Genomic DNA, 25,582 nt, shown 5'->3' on the forward strand with positions numbered 1-25,582 from the left:
CTGACAAGTTGTCTGTTATTTTTTTTTTATAAGCACTTATTTTTCTGGATGTACTTTTTAATTTTAATTCTCATGTGAGTATATTGATTTTTAGAAAGAAAGGATGAGAGAGAGAGAGAGAGAGAGAGAGAGAGAGAGAGAGAGAGAGAGAAGAGAAACATTACCTGTTGCCTTCCGTATGGCCTGACCAGGGATCGAACCCAAAACTTCTTGGTGTACAGGACTATGCTCCAACCAACTGAGCTACCTGTCCAGGGCTGGATGCATTTGTTTGTAACTCTAAGTATTGGGACCAGCAAAGTTTTCAAGAGAAGTAAAAGGTCACTGTAAGCGCTAAACTGATGGACACTCTTACTGAAGTATTTATTATAGAGATCAAAATTTAATCATCAGAATTGAAGGGCCACAAAATAAAAAAAAATAATTGTGTACATAAAGGTAATTATAGTCTACAAAATTATTTCTGAGCTGCAAGAAGCTTTACAAATACTTTAATTTATAGGACAGAAAATGGAGATCCAGAAAAATGCTATTTGTCCATGAACATTCATATTATTAAAGACAGAAATGGGATTAGAAGAAACATTCTATCTCTTAGAATATGTGCTTTGAGTGTATTTAATTCTCAAACTTAATGAATGGATTTTCCTTTGTTGAGGGATAAATATATGATGAGAAGAGATCAAAGCGCAAATCTTGACTTCTACTCATATTATACCTATGACCTTGTGCAAAGTACAATGTCTTATTTTTCTCATGTGAAAACAAGGTGTCTGGTACATAGCATGTATTCACCAAATATTTAGCTATTAACTATTAGACCGTAATTTGGCTAACTTAGGTATATATCTTGAATTTTGATTAAAATGGTTCCTAACCTCTACGCTTAGACATAATGGAAAAGGACACACACAAACACACAGTTGTTTAAAAATAAAAACAAAACACTTGTTAATGAGTTTATAATAGAATACGGACACTAAGTAGTTAGCCACAGAGAGTTATGAATATAGGAGAACACAGAGCATCCAAATTAGCCTGACAGCAAGGGTGATGCATTTCTCTGGCAAATCAGAGTAGGAAGACATATATGGAGTGCTCTCAGGCTCAATCCATGTGGCAAAGGGAAGAAAGCAGGACTGAGCAGAGGGAGAAGGTGGACTCACATCACATACAGTCACAGTGAAAACCTCAGCTAATCTCACGTGAAATTCTGGACCCCAATTGGGCAAGGGGATCTTTATATTGACCCGTCATTGAGTGTAATTTCTCTGCAGGTTGGAGCAGCGACTTTGGTGATGTGACTTTCTCCAGCCACGGGCAATGCCCAGGTAGGGGACTTTGACTATGAGCTGTTAGCCAGCAACCCAGGAAGTGGGAGGAGTGCATCTGAAGGGAGGCGATGGGTTAGTGCATCACAGTATCTTCTCTAGTAGTTATCAGGGAAGACTTCCTGGAACAAGGGAGGATCTTAAAGATTTAGAAGATGTGTCCAATGCTGGGTTTATGTATATAGGGTAAGGATATAGCATAAACAAAGGCATGGATGGTTTAAGGAAATTGCAAGTAATTACTGAAACACAATCATAATGAAGGAGTGTCTGGTTTGGTGAGGTTAGGGTTAGAGTTTGATAGCAACAGCTGAATAAGTAGGTAGTGGCCAGGTCATGAAGAGTTTTAAATGGCAGACTTTAACATGTACATATTTTACATTGTTGAAATATATGAAGGAGAGCAGAGACCAAGTCAGACTGTCTTTTAGAAAAAACACCCCACAGCCCTAGCCGGTTTGGCTCAGTGGATAGAGCGTCGGCCTGCAGACTGAATGGTCCCAGGTTCGATTTGGGTCAAGGGCATATATCTTGGCTGCAGGCACATCCCCAGTGGGGGGTGTGCAGGAGGCAGCTGATCGATGTTTCTCTCTCATTGATATTTCTAACTCTCTCTCCCTCTCCCTTCCTCTCTGTAAAAAATCAATAAAATATATATATTTTTAAAAACACCCCACAATAGGGTAGAAGATATATTTGAGACCATCAAGACTGGAGGCAGGCAAACTCTACAATAGTCTGGGTGTCAGATGATGAGGATCTGGATAATACTACCTCTCTAGAGGAAGTATTTAATAATTTCACACTGATTACATGTTATTTCACATGATGTGTTCATCATGACACTCTTACATTATTGTTTTTTCTTATTTATATTCTTCTGGGTTCTATAGATTTTATTTTCTACTAGAGAAAACGATTTAAAATGTCCTTAGAGGATAAAAAGAAAATATGTGCATTACATGTACATTTGTAAGCTTATCTATCCATTCATAACATTTATTTTTAATCAATATGTGTCTAGATCAGCGGTTCTCAACCTGTGGGTGGCGACCCCTTTGGGGGTCGAACGACCCTTTCACAGGGGTCGCCTAAGACCATTGGAAAACACATTTATAATTACATATTGTTTTTGTGATTAATCACTATGCTTTAATTATGTTCAATTTGTAACAATGAAATTGGGGGTCACCACAACATGAGGAACTGTATTAAAGGGTCGCGGCATTAAGAAGGTTGAAAATCACTGGTCTAGAGCATGAGAATTTTTTTCAAATTAGATTTATAGATATGGCTACAGCTATAAGATGAATTTTTTAAATATAATTTCTGTTAAGATAGAATATTAAAAAAATAAAACTCTCAAAGAACTTCTGAATTTCATTTGAAAGAGGAAAAATACAGAAAATGTGAAAATATAGAACAAAAACTTAGCATACGTCCCAGAGTTTTGATTTCAGTTGAATTTGAGCAGGTCAATGACCTAACATCTCAGTTTCTTCATCTTTAAAATGTGTCTAATAATGTGTCAAAAAGCCATTGTCAAGATTAAATGAAAAAGTGCTAATGATCATTTCATAAGTTTTAAAATACTATAAAAACATCAGAATTCACACTTTAATAATTTATTTAAACAAGGCATCCTAATTTGGAGAGAAAAACAATGAGCAGAGAAGAAGCACCAAAAGGCAAAGCTGGACATCTGGAGTTCTAGCCTCAGGCCACACATGCTTCACTGGGCCTGGGGAGCCGTCCTGGGCAGGAGTGAGTGATGATACAGGTGGAGAGGGAAGTCACATGGGTGTCGCTTCCCTTTCCAAGCTTCTGTTTGGTTTTCTTAGTGTGCTTATTTTTACTAAGCTTATTTTAACTAAGCTTTCACCAGAGCAGGCTTTATGTTTTAATGAGTTCTAATTTCCCGTTTGATGCCAACATGAATCTTAGTACTTAATTACACGAGAAGGCGATGATTACAGACCTATTTTCTGCTGAGTCTTGGCAGGAAAGAGGACCAGAGCCATCAGCTTTATTACAGCAGCATAATAAAGTGGAAACCACATTGAACTAGGTAGGAGTCACACAACCCATAGTTGAGTCCTTCTCCCTCCTTGGGAAAAATATTGCATATTTCTGAACCTCAGCTTTCTTTTCATTAAAACCAGAGGTTTGGAATTAAGTTATTAAGTTCCTTCTGGATTTATAGTGCTGATTCTCAAGGTTCATAATACTCCAGAGAAATAAGAATGGGGATCCCAGAGTGTATGCCTTACTCTAGCGGGAAGACTTACTTTTTAAAAACTTTTTATTAAATTTATTGGGGTGACATTAGTTAATAAAATAATATAGGTTTCAAGTATACAATTCTAGAATACATGATCAGTACATTGCACTGTATATTTACTGTCCAAAGTCAAATCTCCTTCCATCACTATATATTTGATCCCTTTACCCTTTACTACCCTCCACCCCTTTCTGTCTGATAGCCACCATATTGTTGTTGTGTCTATTAAATTTTGTTTATCTTGTTTGTTCATTTGTTGCTTTTGGTTTTATTCCCCACATATGAGTGGAATCATATGATTCTTGAATTTTTCCATCTGTTTGATAATAGATCTATGGGTCAAGATCTGAATCACACAGTATTGAAGGAATGGAAATGATCAGTGAGAGCAGTGAGGAAGAGCAGTGAGACACTCAAAGAGGAGGTAAGTGTTCTTTCTTCATGCAGGTACAAGAATGACATTCCTACAATACACTCTAAAGCCTATGTCAGATGCCCACAGTCCTCCTAAACCTGCCCAAAGACTCTTTGTCCCTTTAATATCACTCCAGCCTCGCAAGCACACAGATGCATGCACACACACACACACACACACACACAAGAACTGAGAGACATTTTGGAATGGAACCAAAGAAAATTCTTCAGGAGCCTAGAAAAAGACTGGACTAATTATTTGCTAGTCCCATTGTCAGGCTGTCTGACATTAGCCAAGTTTCATATAGTTTCAAGTTTCAGGTCAAAACATTTATATAAGAGTACCCCTGATGTTTTACAGTGGTTTTCCTTGTTATGAAAATCTCAAAATATTGACCTCCTTGGAAACATTTCTTCTTACACTCCATTGCATTTTATAAATGTCTCTTTGGTTTCTTGAGTTGCCATTATGTACACCATCCTTCGCTCCCCCCATGAGACTATGAACTCTTTAGATCTATTTCTCATCCTCTGTTGATGTGGTGACATCATTACTGTTTGTTAAGAAAATGATTATTATGTCTCCAAGGATCCAACCCCATACATAACCCATTAAAATAAAATGTGATGTGTCCATGAAAATGTTATAGATTCAAAGTCCATGCTATGTCTCAAAAAGACAAATAAGCAGGAGAAACAGTTGAATTAGGTGGTGGGGGCCACACAAGTTGGAAAAAAAGCAGAAGGCGCTGGTTGCTTTCACCGCATTTTGCGTGCAGCAATGTGCCAACCCTTTAATGCACACAATCGTGTTTCCCTAACGGACGCAGCACAGCCACAATATTCAGAGTTTAAAATCACTGCAACTCTCATTTACTGATTACAAAACTGAGGTACACACAATTACTAATGACGTGCCATGTACCAGGTATTGCATAAAAGTAACTACAATGTATTTCCATATGTTTAGTGATCTAGTTAGTCACAAAGTTGGACTGTGAGGCCTGGGAGACTATAGATCTCATCACTGACCGCAAAATTGCTAGTACATAGCAAAGCTCCCAGAACATAGAGGTAACATAGTGAGTGTTTGTGAAATGAATTTACCATTTACTTGCCTAACCATTTTCAATGTGTTTCTTTTTCTAGCATATGAGCTGCTCATTGAAAAAAAATGAGAGATTCTAACAATTAAGTATATAGATTGTCTACTTTCACATCTGCAATGAAGAACTGTATATATTGATGCCATTATATGGATTTATTTTTGCTTCTTACATTATTTACCAAACGAATCTAAATTATGCTTCACCTCAATTTTTATGCCAATTCATGCAAAAATATAAAATTTTACTCCTCTTTATCAACTTCAAAATAATGTGAAAAAAACAATAATTTAAGAAAAGTAAATAAATTACGTATAAGTAGAAGATCTTTTGATAGAGGGAGTATTTATTTCAAGCCATTGCATTTGAGTCAGTTCTCTGTCATCAGGTTTATGTGTATGAATCCACTGAACCTTTATAATAGTAACAATAATAATAATAGTATCCTTGACTTAATTCCCTATCTTCAAAAATTTGAGCCAACATCAAGATAATCAGTCTGTGAGAACTTTTAAGAAGTCTTTATAGGGTTTTTGTTTTTTTATCTCTTTGTCAGAGGCCTAGAAAAACAACCTGATTTTCAATTTAAAGGATGCCTTTCATCAGTTCTTTTTTTCACACTTCTCCACTAAAAGTAGTAACTGGCCAAGGCAGTTAAATAAAATACTACAGGGAAGAAGGACTTACCTATAGTTTTGCTTTTCATTTCCTATGTGGAATCTGTCGTATTGTGAATAGGCTTGGTTTCCCTCCCAGTCCATTAACTGGATTCTGAGTGTGTACTGCCTTTGACTGGTCATGGCAAAAATAAACTCATTTCCCAGCCAGTATTCACCGGAGGGATTTCCAAAACCCTGTGAAAGAAGACAGAGATGCAGTTGTTACTTCAGAGAGAAAGTTTTTTCAAGTCCAGTACTTAACTATGCTCTAAATGATAATTAACATTTTTAAAAGTAAAAAATGTTTTTTCACATTTTTACACACTGTTTTCAATTACTTACTCAATATATCCCTGCTGTTTCCTCCCCTCCATTGAGGGTTACATCTAATTCTTATTTTTTTAAAATATATTTTATTGATTTTTTACAGAGAGGAAGGGAGAGAGATAGAGAGTTAGAAACATCGATGAGAGAGAAACATCGATCAGCTGCCTCCTGCACATCTCCTACTGGGGATATGCCCACAACCCAGGTACATGCCCTTGACCGGAATCGAACCTGGGACCTTTCAGTCCGCAGGCCGACGCTCTATCCACTGAGCCAAACCGGTTTCGGCACATCTAACTCTTATTAGAGTAAAACTTTATATTCACATCTGTGTAGATTAGATGTTTTTTGGATTAATCTGGTTAATAAGTTTAATCAGTAAAAACTTCTCTATCATAGCTTGCTTTTGAAAATGTTTATAAAATACTAGTTAATGGAATATTTTAACATAATGAAATATTTCCAATGAATTATGAGGGTACTATCATAGAATTATTTAACAATATTGTTATTATTTGTGTTTTCATTATTATTTGGGAATCAAATCATGCACAGATAAAACTTAAACAGATTATTAGATCTTTGACTGCTCTAGTTTTGACATTCTCATTATTTAAAATTTAACTTTCAATTGCAGTTGACATCTATTATATCAGTTTCAGGTGTATAACACAGTGATTAGACATTTATATACCTTCCAAAGTCTAATACCCATCTGGCACCATACACAGTTATTACAATATCACTATGTTACCTATCCAGTACTTTACATCCCCATGACTATTTTTATAACTGGCAACTTATACTTCTTAATCTTTTCAACTTTTTCACCCCTCTCCCCAACCCCTCACTCATCTGGCTACTATCAATTTATTCTCTGTATCCATGAGTTTGTTCCTATTTTATTTGTTCATTTATTTTACTTTTTAGATTCATACATAAGTGAAATCATATGTATTTGTCTTTCTCTGATTTATTTCAGAAGAATATTTTTCCAGTGATACATTCAATAGCGGGGTTAATATCCAGAATATATAAGGAACTCATACAACTTAATACCAAAAATTACAAGCTGATTAAAAACTGAGCCAAGGACCTGAATAGATATTTCTCCAAAGAGGACATACAGATGCCCAACAGACATATGAAAAGACGCTCCACATCACTAACCATCAAAGAAATGCTAATTAAAATCACAAAGAGATATCACCTTATACCTGTCAGAATGGCTGTCATCAATAAATCAACAAACAACAAGCATTGGTGAGGATGTGGAGAAAAGGGATCCACCGTGCACTGTTTATGGCAGTTCTCAACCTTCCTAATGCTGCGACCCTTTAATACAGTTCCTCATGTTGTGGTGATCCCCAACCATAAAATTATTTTCGTTGTACTTCATAACTGTAATTTTGCTACTGTTATGAATTGTAGTGTAAATATCTGATATTCAGGATGTATTTTCATTGTTATAAATTGAACATAATTAAAGCATAGTGATTAATCACAAAAACAATATGTAATTATATATGTGTTTTCTGATGGTCTTAGGCGAACCCTGTGAAAAGTTCATTTGACCCCCAAAGGGGTTGCGACCCACAGGTTGAGAACCACTGGTTTATGGGATTTTAAATTGGTGCAGCCACTATGGAAAACAGTGTGGAGATTCCTCAAAAAATTTAAAAATAAAACTACCCTACAACCTGGCAATTCTATTTCTGGATATTTATCCAAAGAAATCCAAAACACTAATTTGAAAAGATTTATGCACCCCCATGTCCGTAACATTCACATTTTAAATAGCAATTAGAAAACCTGTGAATCTAGGACTATAATCATTCACTGGCATGAGTTTGGATTTTGAGGCTGAAGACTGAACATAAGAGCTAGTGAGTGAAGCTAGTGGCTGCTCTATACCTGAATCTCAATGTCTGTATTTTCTTTAGGGCACTCCCAGTCACAGGTTGGTAAGTGTTCAAAACAATATCTTTGTGGAGAATAAAAATGTTGTCTCCAAAAGAAAGCCAACTGTTAATGTTGGAGTTGTGAGAGGAAAATAAAGAACTCTAAGTCATTCTAGACTTTGTGTGTTCATAACTGTCTCAGAAATAATTCCTTGGTAACATGTGAAATTCAGTGTAATTCTTGACCTACAGGTTAGTGTTCTGACCAGACTATGAGCTCCTTGAGGACAGAAGTTGTCTTGAATTTGTGAATCCTCGTAGGATTCACATGCCAGTGAAATACTGGCATGTCCAGACACACTTTTAAAGCTATTCTCCAACTTAACTTAGTTTTTCATTAACTGAACACCCTTCGTCAGAATGTTCTGGGTATATGGCCCCCTGCAGACCGTCTATCTATAGCTCAGAGTAAAGATGTAAGACCCATTTAGGTCAGTATTTCAGGGGTTCCTTTCTTTGTTCTTAAGATGCACAAGTCATACTTGACAAAAGTTCCATAGGAACAGGAAATATTAAAGCAAGCTAGGATGTGCTAAGTATTTTACACATACTTATGACAGTTGGTGCCACATCCCAGTGAGAAGGGAGAAACTTACCTTCTCCAATGAATAAGCAAAACAGAAAGTTATATAGGACTGAAGCCAAAGCATTAGTACACTCTCAGTTGCTGCAGCCACTGGGAAGGAAAAGAAGACCGGATGCTCCTTGCATTTCCTCTCAGCTCAGACATGTCAAAACCCTCTCTGTAGCCACTTGACGATTCCCTCTTCCATGTAGTCAGAGGAGATTCAGCAATTGCACTAAATGTGAACAGGAGGCTGGGAATGATGAGGTGTTAAGTTTTGGGTCACATATTTCCATGCTGCTGAAAGCATTGCATGGATAAGACTGTCCAGCTCCCCCAGGGAAATGTGCAGAGACCTTGAGCCTCAGAAATGGATGAGCGTTAGTATCTTTCCTAAAGCCTCCATCCCCATCTTGGCATGCAGGTTAGTACTTCCCTCTAAGTGAGATTAACATCCGTTCCTAAATGGCTGGCCTTTTTTCTCACTGAAAATAGAGGAAGAAGCAACTGAAATGTAAGCAACTACATTTGTTTTGAGAAACCAAAATTCTATATCATGCACCTTCCTGAAAAATTATCTACACATGCTCTTATTGTGGGAGGCAAAACCTTGGGCTACAATGAATCAAAATGGCTGAGAGAGAGAGAGAGAGAGAGAGAGAGAGAGAGAGAGAGAGGAGGGAGGAAACCTTCTAATGGCTGAAAGCGCAGTGATGCAGAAACAACTGTTCCATCATAAAGATGAAAAATAAATGAAAGAAGGGGAAATAGGTTCCCACATTAGTAAACTGTCTATTGGATAATTTATCAGGCAGACCATGAATCTGATGCCTAGCAACAAAGGCTTGGCTTTGATTAAACAACTTCTACTCCCTGTCCCGTTCTAATTTGAAGCCTTTCTGTCACATATGCTGTGGACTGTCCGACATTATTTCTGGGCCTGTTTCCTTCTGCAAAATATGGATAAAAATGTTGTTTCCATATAGAATGTTTTAGAGGAAATGGAATAATAGACCTAAAGCATTTAGGTAAGTGTTGATACATGAGAAGCCCTTAACAAAATTCTAGTTGTTGTTGGTATAGTTAAAGTATATGTCACAATACAGAGTAAATTTCTGCTTACTTGCTTCTCTCCCATGAGATTGTGAGCTATTTAAGGGTGAGCAGGTTGGTTACTTTCTACTTTGTATGAGAAAGGGAACAAAAATAATAACCCAGAGTCTTGTCTTAGCCTAAAAATTAATAAGGGGATACATAAAAAGTTTTTGGATGCTAGAAACTAATGTATTCTTATGACAAGGATGAGTGATGGTTTATACAAATGAGTACTAGCATTTTAATCCTAGAAGCTAATCTCTATATATAAACCCTAATATGCAAATAGAACAAATGGTGGAACAACCAACCAACCAAACAAGCAGTCGCTATGACATGTGCTGACCACCAGGGGGTGTGCGCGGAACATGGTGGGCGGGGATGCCAGGTGAGCGCCAGATGGTGAAGCAGGTGAGTGGGGGTGCCAGACCAAGGCGGGGCGCCGGTCACTGTCATCGGGGCGAGCCTCTGGTGGTTACTGAAAATTCTTTGCTCCTGTCCGCCACAGTCCCGCCCAGTGCTTGCACCTGCTGCTGGCACCAGCCCTGATCGTTTGGCACCATCAGCGGGTTTGAATAGCAGCTGCTGGCCCCGATCGCCCCTGAGGACTTCTCTACCTCCCCCTGCTCCTGAGGGGTGATCGGGGCAACAGCTTGCAACCGCTGACAGTGCCAGCCCCGCTCGTACCCGCTGCTGGCACCGGCCCCAATCGCTCTGCACCGTCAGCTGGTGCGAGTGGGGGCTGGGGCTGTCGGCACATGGGAGCGGTTGCGGTGGGAGCAGGGCTGCTGGCAGAGGGGGGACTGGGGACTGTGGCGGGAGGGGCCAGGCGGGGGCACGGAGGATGGGCCAAGACCCACCCCTGTGCCCACAGCAGCCTTGGGGCCCACAGTTCCCTAAAAGGTGCATGAATTTGTGCACTGGGCCCGTAGTTATTGAATAAGAAACGAAAACCAACAGGTTGCAATTTGGGCTAATCTATGACATAAACCAAAGGGTAGACTACTTTCTTATTCTTACTTCTGGTTCCTAATACTAAAGAAAAGCTGTCTCCTTAAACTTTTCTCTGTTCCTGCTTAGTTTAATCCTGTTCTCTTTATATCTCATAAGTTGTAGGATCTACAAAAGAGGTAGTTTTTGAGATCTTAAACCCATACCAATAAATTGATAGCTCTGACAGTTGCTTTCAACCAAGAGTGCATATCAAAAACAGCTGTGGAGCATTTAAAAATAGAGATGACTTAGTTTCCCCCCATGCCGGTTCTGACTCAACATGTCTGGGTGGGTTCAGAGATGGCACATTTAAAAGTTTCATAGCTGAGCCTGCTGTATACCAGTGGCAAAGAACCATACAATTGTGATGGAAAATAGCTATTCCTAGGGCAAATTAGAAGGAATTAACCAGATCAAATGGTCTAAGTGGTACACAGGGAAGAGATAGGTGTAAAAGCTCATATTATATCCACGTCCATATTAGAAGGCAAGTTTTGATTAAGTATTATGGACTGTCCTTTAAAAAATTTATATTCACACTTGAAATACAGAGTTGGACATTAAAAGTAAGTTTACACATTATTGCATATATAACAGCTTGCCACAGGGCTATATTTTACTCCAAATAGTCTGTAATATCCATAAAAATAAAAATAAAAGCTTGAACAAAATTCAGTGCTGATACTGAAAAAGCAACAAGTCCTAAGTGAATAGACAATAGTAATAAACATAGAATTTCTTCTTTTTCATAAATGAAATCTAAGAATGCTATAGCATATATTTTTACAAAAAATACTAGAGGCCCGGTGCACCAAATTGTGTGCGGGTACGGTCCCTAGGCCTATCCTGTGATCAGGGCCATCTTCTCCGGCTGCCAGCAGCCGTCCCCATCCCCATCCCCTGCACCCACTTGCCGCCACCCACCCCAGTTCCCTGTTCGCCATCCAGCAATGGGAGCCTGATGACCAAGGGAGGGACTGAGAGGTTGGCCATTCCTGTCCACTTGCTGACCCCACCTCTGCCGCCGGTCGCTCTCTGTGTGTGGGGTGACTGGTGGGGCAGGGGCCTTGGCCTGGTGCACCGCCCCCCCACCCCCACCCCGGGTCCCCGTTTGCCATGGGCAATTGGAGGCTGCTGGCTGGGGAAAGGGACCGAGAGGTGGTCAGTGCACTTCATAGTGACTGGTTGAGTGATCGTTCTGTCATTATGGTCCCTGGGCTTTTATTATATAGGATTGCTTAGCTACGCCAATCACAATCACATGAAAGATTTTTATAACATAATTCAGGTAGATTATTATTTCTATTTCTCCTTTAGCTCTTTAATGAAAGGCAAAAAGGCAATAAAATTTAACCTAAACTAATGCTGGCTTAAAATTGGCCTTAAAACCACATTTTGCTTTAAAAAGGCACACAGAGGAAAGACCAATATCCATTAATTTTTGCCAAAACTTGCAGAAATGTTCAGTTGTGGTTTGTATTTTTCCAAGTTAATAAAATCATTGTCTCAGATTTTGTTTTGTCTGATAATGCTCATAGGAAGTGTTGACTTTTTATAGCTGAACACAATTGAAACCAGACACAGTCCATGTATCCTAGGGGTTTCATCTCTTTTCATATAACTAATTAAAGAAAACAGATAAGAAGTCAAGGTTACTGAGCTGCGTTGTCCAAAGGTGCTTTAATTCACAATTCAATCGTGTGTCTCCTCTAACTGCTGAGACACTCAGCCCAAAAGAGATCGAAAGAATGATTTCTTTCCACATTTTAAATTTCTTATAGATTTTTCTCTTTTTAATGTGAAGATGTTAAAATGCAGTTGAAAATGCGCTCTTAATTTCTTTCCAGAAACAAAGAACTCCCAGAAGGTATGGTGCGCAGACTGAAATATTTGTATTTATAGGAAGTTCTGTTTATGGGGGTAATTTTTTTTTTTTCCAATACAAAGCCAGGTTGTCTCCAGGGCATTAGTCACTACCTTCTATAAAGTTAGGCCACTAGGGTACTGTTTGGAACTCCAAGCTTGATTGGACTTTATGTGCAATAGTACTGCTGATAAGTGTTATTGCTGGAGGCCACTAAATAGTATCCTCATGGCTTGAAGGAGTTAATATAGTTCCCTAAGTGCCTCGTTAAAAGGGCCCACTCCAGACTTCCCTCTCGCCAAACATCTTTACAAATCCATAAACCAGATTTTGCTGAATCTCCTCATAAGGAAGTTTAAGTGAAAACAAAGCTCAGGTAAAAGATCTTTGCAGGGTTAAGGCCAATATTAAGAATCAAATGAGTAGTAAATCCTCCATGTTGAGAGGTTAAAAAATAATAATATATAATATACATTTGTAATTTCATGTGTTGATAATTTCAACATATTTTTTTTCTGGAAACTGGATGAGGAAAGAGGCAGTCCTTAGGTATCGGCCAGTATGAAGGGAAGGAGAGAGGAGAGGCAGGAAAGAAGGCGGGGCGGGGTGGAACTCTATTTCTACACTCAGAGCCAGGGAAAGAAGTGAAGCGTCTTAGGTTATACTATGGTAGATTGGTGAAGACTGAGGAGGAAGTGGTGCATGCCAAGAAGTTTCTGTTTTCCCAAAGGATGGACATGCCCCAGCAGCCAGTTTTGAGGTGGGTGTGATTGATAAGAACTGGCAGAAGGAGTCTACAGCCATTCTTTGTGGAGTCATGTTTTGTCTGTAGGTGAAAGAAAAGCTCGGGGGGAGACAACTGAAACACTTCCCACCATGTGTTTTGGTGAAAGTTAACCAAGTTGTAACATATGATGAATTCTTTCAATTAAAACAAAACAAAACAAAAAAAAGCTGTCAGACTCATTTTTGCCAAAATGTTTCAGAATTTTGAAGCTTATCTTATTTTCTGCCCATGCAGAATTGACAGCTGATAAATTGTTCTAGTTTGAAGAAAACATGATAGTCTTGCTATTTTAAAAAGGGAGAGGGGAAATGTCATAAAAACTATGATTAGAAAATAATTCCTTTTCATTCCAATAATGAAAAAATGCATGACATAAAATGCATGTAAGTATATATTTGGCATATAAGACATAAATCAATACCAGACTTCATATGTCAGTCTCTCTTACTTATTGTGACTAGTTTGTTATGGCAGCAGATTTCACTATTTTGGAAAGTCATCATGATGACAACTTTATATTCATTTTTCTATTATCAACTTTATATTCATTTTTCTATTATCATCAATATTCATAATAATGTACTGTAGATTTTGCCTAAATCTACATGGATAGTTTGATTCTCAGATGACTTCTTCACATCTCATTTTAGTCATGAAAGTAATCATGAGTTAAGGTGGTTCACAAGATAATATTTTTGGCAGAGTTAAGTAAAAATTTGTCAGTCTTTGGGTAATAAAAATAACTACTGTTTATTGAACATTCAGTGCACCAAGTGCTTTTATTTGCATCTAATCCTCACAACATCCCTTGCAAGGCAGGTGAGGTATTATTTTTACTGAGAAAGTTAGGTATGTGTGAAATGATTTGCCAGAAATCACTTCATTGAAGACTCCAACAGTTAATATAATGCAAGGCCCTCCTTTAGAACTTAGGTTCCTTTTCCACCCTATCTGTTCTTCGAATCAGAAAGGAACGTAGAGCCCAACTGGAATTTCAACATTCCAGTTCTCCACAACAACCCTGTAACATGGCGCTTTACCTTCCACTGGCTGTTTCCACTGATGAGGGTCTTCACCACTTAATTGGCAGCCCATTCGTGTTGGAAAGAACCATTAGAGAGTTTTGCTCAGATGTAGTCAAATTTGGCCTCTCTGTAATGTTCCTTCATTCATTGTGGAGATTCCTTCTTTAGAACAATGTTGAAATGCAGATTCTAAATCAGGAAGTCTGGGGCGGAGCTTCAGATTCTGCATTTCTAATAACTCCCAGACAGTGCTCGGGCTGGAGTTCCTGGATCACACTTTGAGTAGCAGGTTCCGGTACTACATATTTCTATCCAGTCAACTAAGCCACTAGCAGACAGGTTTATACTTTATTCTTTTTCCTCCAGGTTAGACAACGAACTATTCGCTTGCTCTACATATGGTTTCTAGATACCACCCATCCTGCTTGTACCCTCTGGGATATGTTCACTCTTGGAAAATCTCCAGAATTGAAAGCATACTCTTGATGTAACCAGACCATGGCAGACACCAGTTAGATTCTGAATTTTTGAAACTAAAAACTATTATTAAGTAGACTTCGTATATAAGGCTTTGTTTTTGTTAGTAGCCAGCAATGAGCTTATAACCAAGAAAATCTCTCCATATTTCAAATACTAGGTTTTTAAGCTAGTCACCTTTATTCCATATTCTCACAGTTAATTTTGCATAATTTTGGTCTAGGTAAAAGACTTTACTTTTATCTCTGTAGAAATCTGTTTTGTTGGCTTCCTACCTTTCTTTCTTGGGTTTATTGTTTATTAAAGGCATCAAGATTCCAATTTTGTGAAACTCCAAACTTTATTAACCCACATTCAGAGTGTTCAACTAAGTATCTGATAAAAATGTTGTAGAAACAGAGACACCACCGTTTATTTATTAAAACGCTTTGTTTATTGTTACTCAACCATCTACGAACCTACTGATGAATAAACTGTGATGTTGACCAACCACAGTTTTTACACATTGTCTATAAGAAAAAACTCAGGGCATTTCTCTTCACCTTTTTCTTTACCTTCTTTCTGAGAGAGGAATTTATAAAAAAATGGTCAAGAGAAGAATTATCCAGACTTAGATATAAAAAAATTAAGAATTAGTCCATAAATGAAAATCCCCTTCCATTACTTTGCTTTGACATTCTGTCGATAGATTTTAATACTTAATATTTTAGGCTTTTGGTATGTGATTACTGGATTATGAATTATTTAAACCATCTACTATATTATCTTGGAAAAGTTCATCTTCCAACTTGTTCATTTTCCTCTTAAAATAGAGACAGTATCAACTATAATTCACTATAGGTTTGATATAAAAATTAGAAAAGAATTTATTATAGGGATGGCACATGTTAAGCATTAGAAATGCAAACCTGTGAACATAGTGATGATGATAATGATGCCTGCTGTTATTATGGAGATTCCAATGAACCATGCCTCACAATTTACACTCTTGTGTACTCCTCTCACCTTGAGTGTGGACTAGCCCTGTCATCAACTTTAACCAAAAAAAATACAAAAAGAAAGAAAGAAAGAAAGAAAGAAAGAAAGAAAGAAAGAAAGAAAGAAAGAGAAAGAAAGAGAGAGAGGAAGAAAGAAAGAGAAATGTAGTGAATGTGAAAGCATGCTATTTATGGGTCTAATAAACTTTTAAAAAGGCCTGGAAGATTCTAGATTCTATTTTTGTGCATGAGGGATGCCAACTGCCACATAAAACACCCGCTGACCCTGGATTACGGTACATGGAGAAGTCTAACCCAGTCACTTGGAGGAGCTCTCAGTCAACAGCCAGCAGTAACTTGCCATCCCTGGGGCCATCTAGTAGCCGTCCTGCTCCGTAACCCACAGCCCTGCACAACTCCCTTGTCCTGGCTCATGTACCCAGCCTAGGTCTGAGTTCTAGCTTCCCCCACCCTCATTCAACCAGGAACAAACCCAGGCAATACATAACAGTTCACAAAAGAATTTCAGTAACACATTTTTCTTTCTAATGCACACATGGAAACAATTTACTGAAAATGATTTATGAGTGTCTTGTGTTTAATGAAAATAATGTCACTAATTTATCATTTTATTCTTAAATAACTAAAAAACATCTAAAACTACAAGAGTTTATCACATAGTGTAGTAAAGATAACCTCATGATAAAACATCAAAAAACTACTAAATTCTTCCACCTTACCATTTTATATTCTTTCCAACCTCTTTGGAAATCCACACTTCCATCTTCACGATGCTGTATTACAGTCCAACCACCTCCATTAAGATCCATATTGCAAAATACCTGACAGAAAAGGGGGAAATAAAGTCAAGTAAAGAATTAGGTTTGTTTTAAATAAACACGTATCAGATATGTTTTAAAATAGAAATAAGATAGATAGGCCTATAGATAAAAAGAATAAAAATTACTATGTTGAAAAATGTTAATTTAGACATGATTGGTTATTCGTCTTACATTTGAGTTATTTCTGATTAAATTCCATCAAAGACACATTAGTTACTTATAAACAGTTAAATCGGTCACCTGAAAATTGTATTTCAGACTATTAAAAATTTAAAGATCTTTGTTTTAAATGGCAATAGGTACTTGTGTATGTTCTATTTTTTAAAATATTACTAAAGTTTCCAAAAGTACAGACCATTTTATCACCAAAATGTAAGACTTGAGATTTTTAAATCTTTAGTTAATTGAAATGGCAATATAATCATAATAAAGTTTTAGAAAAACAAATTTAAAAAATCATTTGTAGTTAGCTATTATATATTTCATTGCATATTAACTTTTATATACTTACATACTACAATAATTATTCTTGATGGTTCAGTGTTACATTAGAGGCAAAAATTTGTCCTTGGCATATGGAGAACACATTATTTGCATGAATTTTTGTCATGAACATTAAGAAGAGAATATGACATACTGTATTCCTTCTGACTGCAACAAGCATTTCTTTCCCACGAGGAAAAGTTATCCGACTCTTACAAAGAGTTATGCTTATTTCAATTATTCTAAATACAATAGTATTTATTTAGAAATTGATTCATTTTCCTCAGAGTCCACCCAAGGAGAGAAGCATATCTGAAATGGGATTATCTTTGGAGAGCAATCACTGTCATTGATGCAGCACGAATATGGCAGTTTGATTATTCAAGGGCCCAGCAATGGGGAACACCATTTCCCTGTCAATTGACTTCTAAAGCATTTTGGAGGCTGGCTAAAGGTGTAGACATGATGCAACAGCAGCAGGCAGGCTGTGTGGACATAGAGCTAAACTGATTAAGGGAAAACTTCAAGCGTTTTCCCTGAGGCATTAAATGTGGGGCACATAGATAAAGGCTAGAAGAACAATGGCAAAAACTGTCATTCAAAGGACAAATTACCCATGTACTTCTTCAGAGTGAAAGGAACCAAAAGATACATGCCTATTTGTGAGCGTATAAACAGGTAAACTACTCACCGAGGGCTGGCCGGCCCTCTAATTTGACAACAGCCACCCATCAGTATGTCTTCACCAACTCTAGGAACTGACTCACCTCCAAGATTATAAATGTGGAATCCCCCACTCTAGTTCCCCCTCAACTAATTCCTTAACCCTTCTGTACCTATTAATTGTCCTCAACATAGGCTCCAGATAGTCCTTTGTCCTCCTTAACTCTAATCTATTCATTCACTTATTTTTCACTCAACAAGCATTTTTGGCATTGCTTCTCTGTTACAAATGGTTGTTAATGATAAAAAAAATATGGGTCATATCCTGAAAAATGCCTAAAAGTTTCAGTAGTGACTACTCCTATGGAATTAAGAAGATGCAGGAGTCCACAATTTTCAGCCCTTGTGAACTGCAGAATGATGAAGACAGTGATCTAAATGAGAAATTTAAGGAAGAGAGCTAACATATGAGAAAAGAAAATCATTATGGCTTTAAACATGTAGAGTGTAAAGTAGGATAGCCATCCAAAAGGGGGAGTTATTGATCAGTTAGAGATGATTTATTGAAGGTCTACCAAGGATAGACTATGGATCAGAGAATAAGGGAATAAGAAAGGAATAGCCGTTAACTATAGCATGCTCTTTTTAAGGGTCAGATAACTTAAATTCTTTACATGCATTTTCTAATGTATCTTACAACAACCCTATGATGTAGGAATGATGATTATCCCCATTTTACAGATAAAAACCTAAGGCTTAAGTACTTCAATAACTTACCAATGGTTATTATTAATAATAAGTGCTGGACCCAAGATTTGAACCCCCGGTCTACCTAATTCAAAATGGATTGGGAGTAATATGCTTGAAAATAATAGTTGTAGTTTGAAGGTGGGTTATCTAAAGATGAAAAGAAAAAGTGTAAAGAGTTATGTGTGGGGGAGGGGTAGGCAGGAGGATTCAAGAAAGGGCTTTGTAAAGCAACTGATGGAGATAAAATACATTAATAGCCTTTAAGAGGACAGGGACTTCATTTTACTTGCTACTTTTACCAGTTCCTAGAGCAGTGCCTAGCCCATAGTGTGTACTAAATGAGTACTTGTTGAATAAATAGAGATGCAAGAAGGAAAAAGAAAAAAAAAAACTTGATCAATGTAGTGCAAAACAAGAAGGGGATGAATTTTGAGTTGGGGAAGTGATCAACTTAATCAAATATTCCAGAGAAGTCAAGACAAAGATTAAGAAAATACGCCCTCAAATTTAAAACGAAGGCGCTATTAGTGACTTTGAAGAGAGTGCAGGATTCCTGTGACAATGAAATCCAGATGGCACAGTTTAAAGAGGGAACAGGTGGTGATTCAAGACAAGTGGCCAAGGTGGAACTTTCCTGGTGAAATTTAAGAGTAAGTGATAATGCCAAGTGGTTTGCTGCGGGAAACTGATGGCACCTATTTCTTAATTAAATGTTACCCTGCCTGGACTAGCTAATACAGAATTTTTAAAAATAGATTTTTATATTTTGATGGACATGGATTGCCTGAAATTTTGTCAAACTGTGTTTGCAAACCTATAAAGTTCACTTCTAAACTCGCGGCTAAGAAAGAACTCCTTTTATAAATATAGAGTGTGTAGAGAAAACTACTCTGTACAGTTTTTATTATATTATCTGTTCTTAAAATTCTATGAAAAGTTTTAGAATCACTCACAAAGTTTAGAAAAAGATAACCTTACTTTTAAACGAAGATATCCAGTGACTTAAAAATGCTAAGATGTTTTGAGAACTCTTCTGAGAGAAAAAGCCAGAGCAAGTCAGCTACATGGGAGATGGAAGTTACTCAGGAAGATACTGTTTGGAAGCTGAAGTGCAGAGAAATGAGCGGGTTGGGCATTTACTCTATAATTCTTGCTAGGACTCATAATAACAGACATAACAGGCCCCATTTGTTATTTATGGGCATAATAGAACTGAATGGCACTTTGGTCAGGGGATGGACTGGATTACCTGTGTTCAAATCCCACCTCTACTTTCTCTCTCTTAGATATTTTGCAAGGACTAAATGAGTCAATGTATATAGAGTCTCTAGAATTGAGTTCAGCACACATTAGGTTTTGCGTTGCTCACATATAATATGTATTTATATTATGCACTATACACTCTGTATTATCTCATATATTACAGTACAATTTACTATTTGTATATAACTGCATATAATGAATGTACAAAGCCAAAATGCAGGGTGTCCAAAAAATGTATATACACTTTAATAGCTGATAGCTCAATTTTGAAAATGAAATGTATCTTAATAAACACTGCCTTTAAAATTATTCAAAGTGTATTTACACATTTTTGGGACACCCTATATCTATAAATTCAGTAAACTGTCCTTAAGATTGCGACTACCAGCTTTTTGTTAATAATCCTGGCATTACTGATCTTTGCACATGCTACTTTTTATTATCGTGCATATATTTAAAATGTTGGATTCACTCTAGGAAAAAAAGAAACCGTGCTATTTCTAGTCAGAAGAAAAATAAAAAGCCAATGCTTAATAGATGAAGTAGGTTTAAGAAAAAAGGTGGTTGGTTTCAAAAGATTTGAGACATGAAATGACTTGAGAAGTTCATTTGCCATTATCGTGTGGTCTGCGCTATCTTCCTGTAGACAAGGGCTTCCTACATTTACTATGCTGCTTGCATTTATTGATCATATGACTTGGGCTTAACTCTATCCAAGAAAAGACTGAACTGGCTCCTATCCCAGGCAAGGTCAAAGCTTTCAAGCATTAAATACCTTTTAACATAATACGGAGATTTAAACCCAAACAAAAAGTGGAAATTTGATTCACATAGTTCTTATTTTTTATGCTCCATGCAGGTTGGAATGATTAGACTTGTGGATGTTAATTATTTTTCCATAACCTTAAATAAAAAAGGTTCAAAACATTTGTCATAGTCCTTTTCTAAGAATTAGGGAAATTGTGAACTCAGAAATAATTTTTTAATATTTTACAATACGGAGAGTTATAATTTAATGTTTATTTTAATGAAAGTAAGCTAGGGATAGGGCATTTGGTTTCAGAAACTTATGAAATGAAAGAAAAAAAATCTCATTTCCAGCTACTATGCATGGAAGAGAATTCAGAGAGGAAAATAACCACACGCTATTAATAATATCAAAGTAAAAAAATGTATATATAATCTAATTCTCATTGTCTATGTACTTGAAAAATTAAGTAGTCCTAGAAAACTGCCTTTGGCTTCCACATTACATTTGAAAATATAACACTTTTCTAACCTTTGCAGACATCCTTTCTTGGCAGGGAATGATGGCAGTCAAAACTGCAATTGCATAAAAATTATCTATACTTGCAATTCTTACTCTGCCTAAAATAGCCCAATTTTATTGATTGGCCCATATCCCATATCATGGATATTTGAACTTTTTGTTTTCTTTTGTTTTTATATAGGTTTGCCTTGAGTTTCTGATCCTTGCTACAACTTCCACAAGAATCACAATGAGCAAAAATTTGCTAAATAAATCCAAAAGTATCACCAAACTTTATATCTACAAAGCACAATCTACTTAGAAGGATGAATTTTCTAAGCACTTTTTATAGAATTGAAAGAATACCCATGATTTATATAAAAATAGAAGAATAAAATGGATTATAGGGTGAAAGGGTGGCTTGTAATCAGAACATAAATCAACTTTACATAATTTTTTATAATAAACTCTTCTAAGTCACTCATATAGGTTCAAACAGTGCAACTTTAGTCACCACTTAATAAGTAATTATCATACTTGGCCCCTGTTAAGATTGCATAGTCTGCAATTGATTCCTTTGTTACAAAGTCTGTGTTCAATATTTAATAACTATGTGTTTGGGGCAAGTTATTTTCCTAAAATAGAAATAATGGGAGCATCTATTTTGTAGAGTTGTTGAAGAGTAAACATGTGGCTACCTATGAAGTTCTTAGAATGTGACCTGGCAAAATATTAGCAATTAATACATTTGAACTACTGTGTTAATCAGCTCCTTAATGACATTGGGGGAATTCACACCATATTTGTTCTTACTAATGCCAAGCTATGTGAATATAATAATGGTTTTAAAACAAAATTTTCTACCTACAAAAAAATGCAGATATATACAGCTAAAGTATCCATCTCCACATTAAATCATTACTACTTGTGAGAGGATTCATGATCAAAAGGAAACAGATAAAACAAGGGAATGCACACCAAAGTCAAGAAGTTATCAAAGTCTTTCTCCCTTCTGCTCAGTTATCTTCCCCCTCACCATACTCTGCCATTATTTCTATTAAAACTAAATCTGGTAACCGCCCTGACCAGAAGAGGAGTGAATGGCCATGGGGCCATTTCTACAGTGATAAAAATTTGCTTGTTACAGGCTATACTAATTTCACTGCTAATCTGTTCAGGCTACAATGTTTTCCTAGGCCCAAATCTCAGAAGTTTAATCCAGATATTTAACATTTGTGGATTTAATATTTCAGATTTTATTTATTCAGGAACCCTGAAGCTCCATAATATGCAAAATTCATCACTCCTCAGGGGTGTAAATTTAAATCATGCAATCCTGGTGAAACCAACATAGGAGTCAGCCACTGAACTAATGAACTGGATCCTCCAAGCCACTCCTTTACATAAATATGAAAAGCACATTTATTCAAGTTAATGAGTTATTATTCAAATTTATGAGTTTGAGCTGTTCAAGATAATGAGTTAAGATTAGCTATTTTTCCTCCACCCTAAAAGGAGCGTGGCTCTGCAAATGGCCTATGCATCATTTGTATCTCAAAACATTTTGAACTAGAATAGAGTTGTGGTTATACACGAATTAAAGGTTGTGGAATGATCAAAACTGTATTTGTAATGTCTGCACCATGGCCACAAAGGCGTATTGGTGATGGAGTGAAAAATATTCTAAAAGTGTGCATGTTAATCTAAAAACTTTAAAACTTATTTTATTTTTATATTCATATATATCATAGAGTCATTAGGAGTCTAAAATGAGGGTCACAGTATTTTTAGTTAACTGCATTGTCCTAATCAAGCTATGTTACAGCTGAGCTAACAATAATTTCGGGGTCCTTCCAGGTCTTGGGCGGGACACAGAGCATTACGTTAGCTCCACTACTCCACCCCAAGACAGTTTCTGGCCACTTTACTTGCTCTGTGTACGGTGGCACTGTGTGCAGTGTTTACATGACTGTGTGTGTGTAAAATGAAATGAAGCTTAAGTATGATTTTAAGATATCAGCAAGCACAGTAGAAAGGCTTAATGTCAAAGGGTTTAAAAGGTTCCTCCTATATTACAGTGATGGCGAACCTAGGACACGCGTGTCAGAGGTGACACGCGAACTCATTTTTTTGGTTGATTTTTCTTTGTTAAATGGCATTTAAATATATAAAATAAATATCAAAAATGTAAGTCTTTGTTTTACTATGGTTGCAAATATCAAAAAATTTCTATATGTGACACGGCACCAGAGTTAAGTTAGGGTTTTTCAAAATGCTGACACGCTGAGCTCAAAAGGTTTGCCATCACTGTCCTATAAGTTACGCTTTCTCTTTACTCCTAGACTTGCCATTGTAATGTCACAGCTTGTTTTTTAAAAGGCCATGAAGCACTTGATTCAGTGACATCATTCACTGAAGCCCAAAATGAAAAAACAGGTGAAACCAAACTTCTCTGGTAGGTGGCCAGGTAGCAATGTATAGACCTGTGCCTGCCACCTCTTCTCCTTGTGCTTCCTCCCCCACCTCCAGCTATATGCATGGCCTCTTTTTAAGGTAAAATTTTGTCCTAACAAAGGAAAAAAACAAACATTAAGCTAACTTAAACCACTAATCCTTACTGAAATCAGTAGAGAGAGAACACGGGTAGAGACTTTCCACCTTGACAATTGTGTGACATCTGACAAACTGTTTCTAAGATTCATTTCTCTGGACAATCAAAGGAATTTAACAACAGGAAGACTAAATAAGTTAGGCTTACTTATGATGCACTACATAGAAGTGTTAATGTTACCATCAGCTGAACATTTATTCATTTATTCATTTCAGTACATACTTCTTGAGGACCTATGATGTGCCAGAAACTCTGCTGGGTCCCAGGAAATCAAAATAGAAAGGTACATACAGTGGAATACCACTTGGTCATAAAAAGAAGGGAATTTTGTCATTTGCAACAACATGGATGGATCTTGAGGATATGATGCTAATAGAAATAAGTCAGACAGAGAAAGACAAATGTCTTATGATTTCACTTATTTGTGGAATCTAAAAAATAAAACAAACAAAACTCATAGATATGGAGGACAGATTAGCTATCAGAGGGAAAGGGGTTTGCAGGGTGAGCAAAATGGATGGAAGGGGTTGACCATATGGTGATGAGTAGACATTGCAGTAATAACTTTGTACTATATACACATATCGAATTATTGGGTTATACACCTGAAACTAATATAACGTTATGTACCAATTGTACTTCCATTAAAAAAAGGAAAAGAAAAGATAAAAGGATTCAAGTCTTGGCCTTGTAGAATTCTGGTATGAGGAGGTCATGTAGGTTTGTTGGAGGGAACCAGGGAAGGCCTTCCAGGAGCATTTGCAGGCGACCAGAAGAAATAGGGTCAGGGCTGGTTTAGGCGGAAAAGGGAAGAAAGTTGTTCCATCCTTTGAAGAAGCATTGCAGGGGCAGCCTGGCTTCTTGGGCTCTAGGGCAGTGGTAGGCAAACTGCGGCTTGCGAGCCACATGAGGCTCTTTGGCCTCTTGAGTGTGGCTCTTCCACAAAATACCGACTTCTGTGCATGGGCCACGAAGTTTCAATCACACTGTACGTGCACGCCCGCACGTGGTATTTTGTGGAAGAGCCAAACTCAAGGGGCCAAAGAGCCGCATGTGGCTCGCGAGCCGCAGTTTGCCGGCCACTGCTCTAGGGCATCTAGCTGACACTTTATATTGAAGAGCAGGGCTCTCCTCAAGGGTTTGTAAAACCCTGCTTCAAACAGACTGTCTCTATCACTACACGTCTACAGTATAATTATCTGTGTAATTGTCTGTCTTCGCCACACACTGGGAACTGTTTGTTCTGTATTATGTCCCTAGTCAGTGTATTTGCTAGTATTTGACTGGCAAATGAACAACATACACTTAATATGTATTGGATGAAGGAACGGATTGATGATTTAACGGATAAATAGAGAGAAAGAGTATATAAAAGAGAAATGACAGCAGGAAGATAATGGTTTCTTACTTCAGAGTTTACTTTGGATCCTGTTCAACATACTGATGAATCCTACCCTCCAACCCACTCTTTTAGGTAAATACAAAAAGCAAATCCTTTTGTGTTTAAGATAGAATGTGTTTCTCTCACCCCAGCAGAAACAGTGATTCTGGAAATGTGTCCCAAGCCCCTCTGCACAGTGTCTGGACTGTGGATGATGTGTGCCATCTGGGTCCTTGGGACCCTTTCCCGGCACTTGAAGTGTATATGACTTCAACATGCAATCTGAATAAGGCAAGCATTTATAAGCAATGGGACATTCTAGGAATGAGAAAGAATAAATAAGAAAACTTTGTGTAAAAGAGGGATGGTAGGTGTGGGACTTGGGGGAGGTCTGTACAATAGATTTTCATACTTTATGGACCTGGGAAACAGAGTATTTTTTTGAGAGAAAAGAGCTCAGGCATATATATTTTCAGTT

The 25,582-nt window shown here is 37.2% G+C and overlaps 1 protein-coding gene across 3 annotated transcripts in view; it reads right to left on the minus strand.

The window, feature by feature from the left end:
• ANGPT1 (angiopoietin 1) overlaps window positions 1-25,582 on the minus strand; it is a 281,911-nt gene that overhangs the window by 74,589 nt on the left and 181,740 nt on the right. For all 3 annotated transcript variants that reach the window (XR_013997039.1, XM_081110934.1, XM_081110935.1), the window contains exons 6-7: window positions 16,603-16,704; window positions 5,820-5,986 (exon numbers count right to left, since the gene is read on the minus strand). Coding sequence is in view for 2 of the 3 variants with exons in the window: in XM_081110934.1 (XP_080967060.1) it covers window positions 5,820-5,986; window positions 16,603-16,704 (269 nt within the window). In the remaining variant the exon portion in view is untranslated. The remainder of the gene's footprint in view (window positions 1-5,819; window positions 5,987-16,602; window positions 16,705-25,582) is intronic.

The sequence above is a fragment of the Myotis nattereri genome, assembly GCF_964212035.1.
Source record: "Myotis nattereri genome assembly, chromosome: 17".
NCBI lineage: Eukaryota > Metazoa > Chordata > Mammalia > Chiroptera > Vespertilionidae > Myotis > Myotis nattereri.